General features: G+C 50.3%; 1 protein-coding gene across 2 annotated transcripts; it reads right to left on the reverse strand.

Moving 5' to 3' along the window:
* Nucleotides 1-298: 298 nt before the first annotated feature.
* Nucleotides 299-8,718, reverse strand: AVPI1 (arginine vasopressin induced 1; the record flags this gene model as incomplete). Of its 2 annotated transcripts, none has more annotated exons than XM_080693688.1 (3): nucleotides 8,624-8,718; nucleotides 986-1,295; nucleotides 299-458 (listed from the first exon to the last, which is right to left on the reverse strand). In XM_080693688.1, exons 2-3 carry the CDS (start codon nucleotides 1,270-1,272, stop codon nucleotides 299-301), a joined length of 447 nt encoding a protein of 148 aa, XP_080549814.1. In that variant the 5' UTR covers nucleotides 1,273-1,295; nucleotides 8,624-8,718. The 2 variants fall into 2 exon arrangements, with proteins under 2 accessions (XP_080549814.1, XP_080549813.1); XM_080693687.1 differs by lacking the exon at nucleotides 8,624-8,718 and adding an exon at nucleotides 8,356-8,380.
* Nucleotides 8,719-9,476: the final 758 nt, after the last annotated feature.

Genomic DNA, 9,476 nt, shown 5'->3' on the forward strand with positions numbered 1-9,476 from the left:
GGGTGCCTGTCGCTTGGTTCCCAGGGGAATATCATGCAGCCCAAGTACAGTGTTAAGTTGGAAAGGGCTGAGGCAGGAGCGGTCACTGCATCTCCTCACTGGTGAGATAGGTCCCACATGGCATAGAGCCCAGTGGAAACCTCCAGTCTCATGAGTGGAGCAGGCCAGCAGCAGTGGCCTCCTTTCATTTACCTGTGTAAGGCTGCCTGCCTTGGGCTCCCTTCTTCACCTTCCAGCCCTTTGGCAAAAGTCCCTGTGATTCCTGGGGAGATCCTGCCGTCCCCGGCCCCTCCTGGGCTCAGTGTCTGATCTGGTGGAGGTAACCTGTGGGTCCTGGCTTCCTCCAGTTCCGGCGGACTCTGGCACTTGTCCTCTGGGGGCTGTGATACTGCTCGCTGGAGGTGGTCTCGGTGGCACTGCTCTCGGTGTCAGCCAGTGGAGAGTGGGGTTCCAAGATTCTGCCGGGAACAACGTATGACAAGCCAGCGCTAACAGTGAGAACAGGGTGGGGACTTTCCGCGGTTTTCATGGGTTCTAGGGACTGTAAGACACGATGTTTAGGGCAACGTGAGCCTGGGCTCTGGTGACTCAGGCAGAGAAGTGGATGACGGGGAGATGCTGTCTCAAGGTCAAGTTTCTACAACTGGGAACCCACGAGGCTTCCACAGCACATTTCCTGTGGTATATTCTCTATGCTCCCACAGCCAAGATTTTTAACCAGGCTTGCTTTTGAATATTACAAATTCCACAGGTAAACAATTATTTTTTCTTATAAACAATACTCCCTCCCACCTGGTCCAGAATCACTGCAAAGCAAGGAGGTGCTGCTAGAACCCAGGGTTGGAATCTTCTAGGTGCCTGTCAAGGGTGGCACTGTGTGGCATGTAGTCTGCAGCCATGTATTTGGCTCCAGGTTATACACCAGGACGTGGCAGAGCCGGCGTCATCAGTGCCTGCCCTCGGCCCTCCAGTCCCAGGCACCTACCTCAGCCGGCCACAGTGGTGCAGGGAGTGGCTGGGGGGCTTCTGCTTCGGGGGCCTCTTCCTGCGCAGCCTCTTAAGGGCCTCTACCACTCGGTGGTCCCCTGCACACTCCCAGATGATCTGGGCCCGCTCCTCGGCCAGCTGGTCCCCACTGCGCTGAAACAGGTTCTGGATCTGCAGCAGATCGGCGTCCTGGAAGATGTTGGCAGAGGCGTGCTTGCGGCCACGGGCCTCAGTGGGGGCCTGCCACAGGGGCGGTTCACTCACCACAGAGGCTGGGGTGCCCATCGTGGGTGCTCTGAGGACATAAACTGTGGAGACATAAGCATCAGCAGGCCCTTCACAAAGGCGGGGGCCCTGACTAATGCAAGGGCTTCTGGCTGCCATTTTTCAGGATTGAAGTTGGAATGTCTTGCCTTAAAAGTCACTCTGATTTCCCAGGGTACCTTGGACAAATGGTATTAAGATTGACAGCTAAACTTTACTAAGTGCTTATGTGTCAGATACTTGTATTATTTCCTAGTGAAGAAAGAATTATCATTCATCCCAATTTTACAGATGAAGTGCAACTCAGGTTTTGTGACTTGCCACGGTCACAAAATTATATATAAGTGCAGAGCCCAAAGCACTTACAAAGTACTCTCCAGTCCACAAGGACAATAGGATGCCAAGTAATAGCTCAAATTTTTGAGCACTTATCACGGATGACCCTTCATTGATACAACAGTAGTTAAATTTAAGAAACAACATCCCTATGAGATAGATACTTTTATTCCCCTCATTTCACAGAGGAAGAGTCTGAGGAACAGAGAGTTGGGACACCCATGTTTGTACAACAGAACTAGAATCAGACGTCTCTGGTGTGAAAGTCCAGGCTGTGTCACTCAGAGGTAAGGGGGATGTGGACCTGGAAACCCACTTCACCATGTACCGGCTGGATGGCTGGATGACTGTAGGGGCATATGGAGGCGTAAAGCACTGAGAGCAGTAATACCTCTTACCTGAAATCCCTGGGATTTTCAGACTTTGGAATATCTTAAGTATGCACGATGCATTATCTTGGGGACAGAGCCCAAGTTTAAATATGAAATTCATTTATGTTTTCATATATTCCTTAACATGTACAACCTGAAGGAAATTTTATACAGTTTTAAATTTTGTGCATGGAAGTTTGATGCTGGGAAAATTTTCATTGTGATATCAGCACTCAAAAAGTGTCAGAGTTTGAAGCATTTCAGATTTTCAGATAAGGGCTGTTCAGTCTGTATTCTACTTTTCAGTTTGTAAAGCAAAAGAATCATCTCACCTTCAAGACCTTGGGATGAACCAAATCTATATAATTTAGTAAACAGTATGAAATAGACACATCAGCTATAACCACAGTCCAAAGGACATGAGGTGGGAGTGGGGAGGCTATAAAGGTTAGAAAATACTGTGAAAAACAGAGTTTGAGATAAAATTTAATAGAAGTTAGGCTTTTGAGCTGGGTGTGGTGGCATATGCCTGTAATTCCTGTATTTCAGAAGCTAAAACAGGAGGATCACAGGTTCAAAGCCAACCTTAGCAACTTAGTGAGACCTTGTTGCCAAATAAAAATTAAAAAAAATTAGTCCGGTGGTGTGCCCTGGGTTCAATCTCCAGCACTACACACGTGCGCACACACACGCACATATGAAAAAGTTGAGTTTTCATGTCAGTGTCTCCCATCATTTCCAGGAGCTGAAAATTCTCTTCCTTGATTCTGGATATATTACTTTAAATAAAGATGAGAAACCCCCACCTTACCCTGTGTTCAGTACAACTTTAAAAAGCTATGGGAAGCCAGGCATGGTGGCGCACGCTTGTAATCCCAGCATTTGGGAGGCTGAGACCAGAGGATCGCAGTTCGTGGACAACCTCAGCTACTTAGTGAGGCCCCTTGCGACTCTGTGAGACCCAGTTTCAAAATAAAGAATAAAAAATAGGGCTGGGGGTGTTACTTGGAGGTAGAATGCCCCTGGGTTCCATCCGCAATACCGCAAACATACACACACACACACACACACACACACACACACACACACAAAACCCACATGGGATTGAAAAACAGCCTGAAGACAGGGAAGACCAAAACTGACATTACACAGAACTGAGTATGAATCCCAGCCCCAGCCACCTGCTAGCTCTGGAACCATGGACAAGTTATTCAACCTCCCTGAGCCCTGTAAGTGTAAAATGCAGACAATAATGCCCATTTCTCAGGAATGTGGTAAGGATTAAGTGAGCCTAGGGTGGTATCAGGCATCCAATAAGAGCTAAATAAATGCAGATGTTTCTCTCTGGTCTCACTGATCTTTGTAGCTGGGTCAGGGACAAGCAGTGTGGCCAGAGCCAGCAGGGACAAGCCTCTACTCCCTCCCCGTGCCCTTCCTGCCCCGGGCCTAGGTGTGGGAAGGGGCCTGCAGGTCCTGGTCTTCCCCAGGGCCTGGGTGGGCCCTCCTTCCACAGCTGCCCACAGAGGAGGCTGTCAACCAGCAGTCGACTGCAAAGGGGCAAAGTGAAAATATATCCAAGTAAAGATATTTCTGTACTCACTGTAAAAGAGGCAAATAGTACAGAACCTTATAAATAAAAGTATTTCCGGTTAATATCCTCAACCCACTTGCAGAATCCCTCGCCCTAACCTGCCTTTTGTTCTCTGTAGAATTTGAGTCATCTCCACCCCATTTACACTCCCAGAATCACTCCCTGCCTGGCCGGGCCTTCCCTCCACCTGGCCTCAATAACCACCCTCATTACTCCAGTGACTTCCACACTCGCCCTGCCTCAGTTTGTCTCAAGAACTCTATTGTAAAAGATTCAGTAACAGCCCACAGAAGACATCCAGATAAATTAACTCCATAAATTATAATTTTTTACTGGAAAATGGGAATTGTAAAATCTGCCTCTTTTTAGGCACCATTATGGGAATCCAGTTAAAATCTAGTAACTGTGTCCCCAGAACTGATGGTATAAACACGCCGTGAGCAGAAGACGACAGTGACCAAGGAATACTTTTGGGATAATGAGAAAGAAAAATGGGGTGTTTATTCTGTATCAAGCAAGGCGTATGATACCATCTACTTATTTATTTTGCAGGTTTGGGGGATGGAACCCAGGGGCATTTGACCTCCAAGCTACACCCCATGCCCTGTTTTTTTATTCTTTATTTTGAAACAGGATCTCACTGAGTTGTGGAGGGCCTCACTAAGCAGCTGAGGCTGTCTGCGAATCGTGATCCTCTGGTCTCAGCCTCCCGAATGCTGGGATGACAAGCATGTGCCACTATTCCCAGCTGATACCATTTATTCATCAAGACAATTCTAGGAATTAAGTCCTGTCATCCCCATCCCGCTGCACAGAGGAACAAAAGAAGCTGAGACAAAGATGTGAGAACCAGGGTTTGATTCCAGGCTGGACGCTCATGACTTAAACCAGTGAGGCTGTCTGCCCAACCAAGCAACTCCAAGCACATTTCTTCACACTCCCACGAGGAGCGCTTTACCATCCCTACCTAATTCACAAAGCAGAATTCCCCTCCTGCACAAACACACCCGACGGGAAAGGAAGGACAATGAGTTGTCCCACAGGGTGAGTCATGAAATCTGTTAGCCCGCTGGCCAGCGCCAGCGTCAAGACTGTTTACTGGGAGAGGTCAAGGTGGTTTACTGGGTGACGGCTCCCCCGGCCTGGAACTGGTGGTACTTTAGAAAAAAATCCTGAGCTTCCACGAAAGAAATCTAGAACTACAGCCCAGCCTAGCACACAGGGCTCTGGATGGTGAGGCCCATCACTGCCGTGGGCCAGCTCCCTCTTGCTGCTCTAAGAACAGGTGGGTGGTCTCGAGGCCTGCACTGGTGTTGAGTCAGTGACTCCCTGATGAGGATATGTCTGTATGGAAGGAGGAGGATGCTACCTGTCTTCAGGGCCCACAGCGTGTGTGGACAGGCCTGGCTATTCAGGTGTCCAGAAACTCCTCAATCAATAGCTCCCCTTTCTCCTCCCTCCCTAATCTCCCCTGGAGGAGGCCAGACCCTATATTGCTACTGGGAGCCGTGTGGTCAGAATCTGGTGGAGGTCATAGAACTCACAGCTCAAGAGCACCTGAGTGACCAAGCCTAGGGGAGAACCCCAAGCTGGACCTGGGGTGGTAAGAGAAGGGGCAATGGGCTTCCTCTCAGATGCTGGCAATTTCACACCCCACTCCACTCCCACCCCACCAAGGCAAAGAACAGCAACGAGGATTGTATAGCATCAGCTGTCTTCGGAGGAAATGGCTTGGGACCCGACTTTCTAGCCAGGGGACTCTGCAGGTCTGCCCGGGCTCCAGGGCTTTGACTGGACAGACTCCAGCCAGCCGAGTTATAAACATACAAAGGAAAAACCAGCTGGGAGAGTATGAGCCTCTGGCCTCAACCACACTCTCCGTGAACCTCGGAAGGGGTAGGTACCTACAGATTTTGAGGCTCCTCACTCTTAGTTCTGTGTCCCACAAGGGATTCAGACAGCAGAGGGAGGCTGGGAATAAAATACAAGCATACTGGGCAGTATTAGAGGGCAAACTTTGGGGAAATGGATGAAATGGTAAATTGAAACACTTTTACTCAGTACTTGGGAGGCTAAGACAGGAGGATGGTAAATTTGAGGCCAGACTCAGCAACTCATCAAGACACTCGGCAACCTAGCAAAGACCCTGTTTCCAAGTAAAAAAATAAGATAGGACTGGGGGTGTAGCTCAGAGGTAAAATGCTTTTGTGCTCAATCCCTAGTACCACAAACAAACCCACTTTTATCAGAAGAAACTTCCTGCCTCATTCAATGTGTTCAGTAGTTACTTTCCCTCTAATTTCCTGGACAAAACCTTCATCCAGGAAGGTCAGTGTCTACTTGAACAATGGTACTTTTGAAAACTGAAAACTGAAACCACGGGGCTATTAAAAGATTACAAATGACTTTTATTTCAGAGCTGACATGAAAGAAGACACGCACGGTTCTGTGCACAAGTGAGCAAAGACCAAGTGCAAAATACCCCGACAGGACACGAGGTTAAACGCATCCTCTAGCTGGGCTGGTGGCGCACGCTTGTCGTCCCTGCGCTTGGGAGGCTGAGACAGGAGGATCGCACGGGTTCAAAGCCAGCCTCAGCTACTGAGAGAGGCTCTCAGCCACTTAGTGAGACCCTGTTTCCAAATAAAATAGAAAATAGGTCTGGGAGTGTAGCCCGGAGGTAGAAAGCCTCTGGGTTCCACCCCCAGTACCGCAAAAAAAAAAAAAAAAAAAAAAAAGCATCCTCAAGAGCAAACATCAAAATGTTGAAAATGACAAAGTTCAACTTGTTTTGAGTCAGGCAGTAAGAACTCTAGTGCTCTAACAAAGGAACAGATTTAAAAAGTGACTCACCCAGCAGTGAGTTTGCAATATATAAATGTGGTGCATAACTAAGTATTCTTTGTAACCTATGACGTTAGTCCCAACACCTATTCTAGGCGAGTATCTCATTGTGGTTGCAGGGAGGTGCAGGTAACCATGAGAGGCAGAGCACTCTTGGGTAAGCTAGCTCCTACTCAGCTTGTCCCCTGTGAATAACCCTGGTGATAGTAATAATCTCTCAAATCAGAGGCCAAAGGCCTCTTAGAAAAATAACTGGAGGCTCTGGCCCAAAGCCCAAGTCAACACTCACTGGCCCTTGCCTGCTGCCCTGCACAGACAGGCCACTGGACAGCAGCCAGAATCTCGGGCTCCTCAAGTGAGAAGCCCAGTCTAAATGGCAGTGTGGGCTCCACAACCTGCCTGATCTCCACTTCTGTGCCTAGGAGGTAGAGAAACTGTACTCTTTCCCCAGAACAAGTCTCAGACATAACCTGGAAGTAAACTACTGAAATAATCTTTTCAAGAGTTCAAGAATTCTGAATTCAAACTGTGCTACTGACAACTGGGTGACCTTGAATGAATCTCAGTTGTTCCCTCCCTCAGTTTGCTCATCATCAAAATGGAGAGGAAGCCGGGCGTGGTGGCGCACGCTTGTAATCCCCGCGCTTGGGAGGCTGAGACAGGAGGATCGTGCTGGTTCGGAGCCAGCCTCGCTGGCTTAAGAGACCCTGTTTCCACATAAAGTTAAAAAATAGGTCTGGGAGTGTAGCCCGTGGGAGTGTAGCCCGGAGGTAGAAGGGCTTCCAGGAACCCCAGTACCACCAAAAAAAAAAAAAAAAAAAAAAAAAAAAAAAAAAAAAATGGAGAGGAAAAGATAATCTTTAAGGGGATAAGGGAGATAAAGTTTATAAACAGTCATCCTGGTACCTGGCATACAATAGACATTCCCTGTATTCTATGTTGGTTGGCTGAATGAATGAAAGCTGTAAGGGGAAGGCTGTTAAGTAACAGGATTATGGGCTCGTGGTCATTTCATTATCACCTCCATCAGCATCCTCCAACGGAGGCTTTCACTCTTGAGCAAAGACAAAGGAAGATAGACCCACCAGTGTTCTTTTTTTTTTTTTTTTTTTTGTGGTACTGGGGTTCCTGGAAGCCCTTCTACTTCTGGGCTACACTCCCAGACCTATTTTTACATTTTTATTTGGAAACAGGGTCTCCTAAGCCAGCGCGCGGGGATTACAAGCGTGCGCCACCACGCCTGGCTCCACCAGTGTACTTTCAAGTTATAGCTTTATGATTACACTCGTGGATAAAACACAGCACTTTTAGAGGGGCTTTTGTTTTATTTAGTACTGGAAAAGGAACCCAGGGGCATTCTACCCCCCAAGCTACACCTCCAGTCCAACCTTATTTTTAAACAGGATCTCTAAGGGTCTTGTTAAATTGCTGAGGCTACCCTGGAACCTGCTATCCTCCTGTTTCCACCTCCCAAGTACTGGGATTATAGGCACGGGCCACCCTGCCCCGCTTCAGAGAGACTTTTAGTCCTTACGAGAGGTGGAATTATCACTACACCCCTATGAGGAGGCACTATTGTTGATTCCATTTCACTAAGGAGGAAGCTGAACTCACAAAGGTTAAGTGACTTGCCCAAAGTCATACAGCTGGTAAATGATGTTGCAGGGATATGAACCCAGGCGGGCTGACCCCAGCGCCCACACTCTCAACCGCTGTTATTTCTGCTCTTGCCAGACAGCTGAGGGGTCTTCAGAGAAAAAGGACCCAGAAGGTTCTGAAACCTCTCGGAGCCTACTGTCTGCTTCTGCGGATTTTAGAAGTCGCTGCCATCCAGTCAAGACTCCTTTGCAAGCCTCGTCGCCCTCAGTACTCCACCGCCCCAGGAGGAGGTAGAGCGGCTAGGTACAGCGCTAATGCGCAGCTCCCACAGATCTCAAACCTAGGGGAGGGGGACAGGCTCACCCCAAACCATCCCCGGCCTTTTGAAAGGGCGTGCGCAGCGCTGGGCTTCGTGGCGCGAAGGTGCTCTCAAGGACCGGGCGGCGATCGCGGGCCGGACAAGGGCTTGAAAGCGGGTATTCCGACCAAGCCACACAGCGATATTCCCAGCATGGGTCGGTCCCCAAGGCTCAGACGCGGCCGCTCCGCACAACCCGCCCCTAAGTAGATCTTGTGTGCGCGTCCCGGCGGCTCCCGGACTCTGACCCGCCCGCTCCGCCGAACTACGTACCTGCTTGCCCGCGGCGGGCCCTAAGTAGCCCCGGGCCACCTCGATCACAGTCAGATTCCTCCAGAGAACGCGCTCCTGAGCCCCGGAACAGCCAATCCTCGGCCCCAGCGGTGCTGCGAGCTCCGGGGCGAGCCTTCCAAAATCGAACGCGGAGACTCGGCCGGCCAATCAGCGGCCGCAGAGCGGGAGAGGGCGTGGCCCGCCACGCCCCCTTCCCTCCGCGGGCCTTGAGAATCCGGTGCGGAGTTCCCCGAGTCCAATCAGCCGCCGGGAAGCGGCGAGGGGCGTGTCCGCGCGGCCCTCCCCTCCGCCCCGCCCGCCCGCGCGACGTGCGGGGAGGCGCCCCCTTCATTGACGTCAGTCCCGGGCCAGCGCGGTTTTGTCCGCGCGAGAGCAGGGCGGGGCCGCATTCCTGCCCCCGGGCGCGGCGGCTGCTGGCCCTGCAGGGTACACGTGACCGATGCCCCTTCTCCTGGGCCGAAGCCAGCGGGCTCGGCGCCGGCTTCTTTGATGTACGCGGCCTTCGGCAGCTCCTAAAACGCACCTCCCGTCTCCCAGCTCACCTGTGTTTGGGCTCCAGCTTTGAGGGAGAAGAGGCCGCCAGTGCAGTAGTCAGAATGGACTTCAAAGCCAGGATGTCCTGTGGGCTTCCTCAGCCCGCGTGACCCTGGGCCAGTTACCTGAAGGAAACAGTACGAAGAAGTTTGTTCTTCCATATCGTTCACTAGGGACCTATTCTGTCAGGGTTCTTTGACAGGCGATTACAATTATAGCCTCTGCTCTTAAGGGAAGCAAATGTATGCAACCTAAAACGTTTAGCATTGTGATCCATGTTATTCTGTAAGAGGGTAAA

The sequence above is a fragment of the Muscardinus avellanarius genome, assembly GCF_963383645.1.
Source record: "Muscardinus avellanarius genome assembly, chromosome: 4".
NCBI lineage: Eukaryota > Metazoa > Chordata > Mammalia > Rodentia > Gliridae > Muscardinus > Muscardinus avellanarius.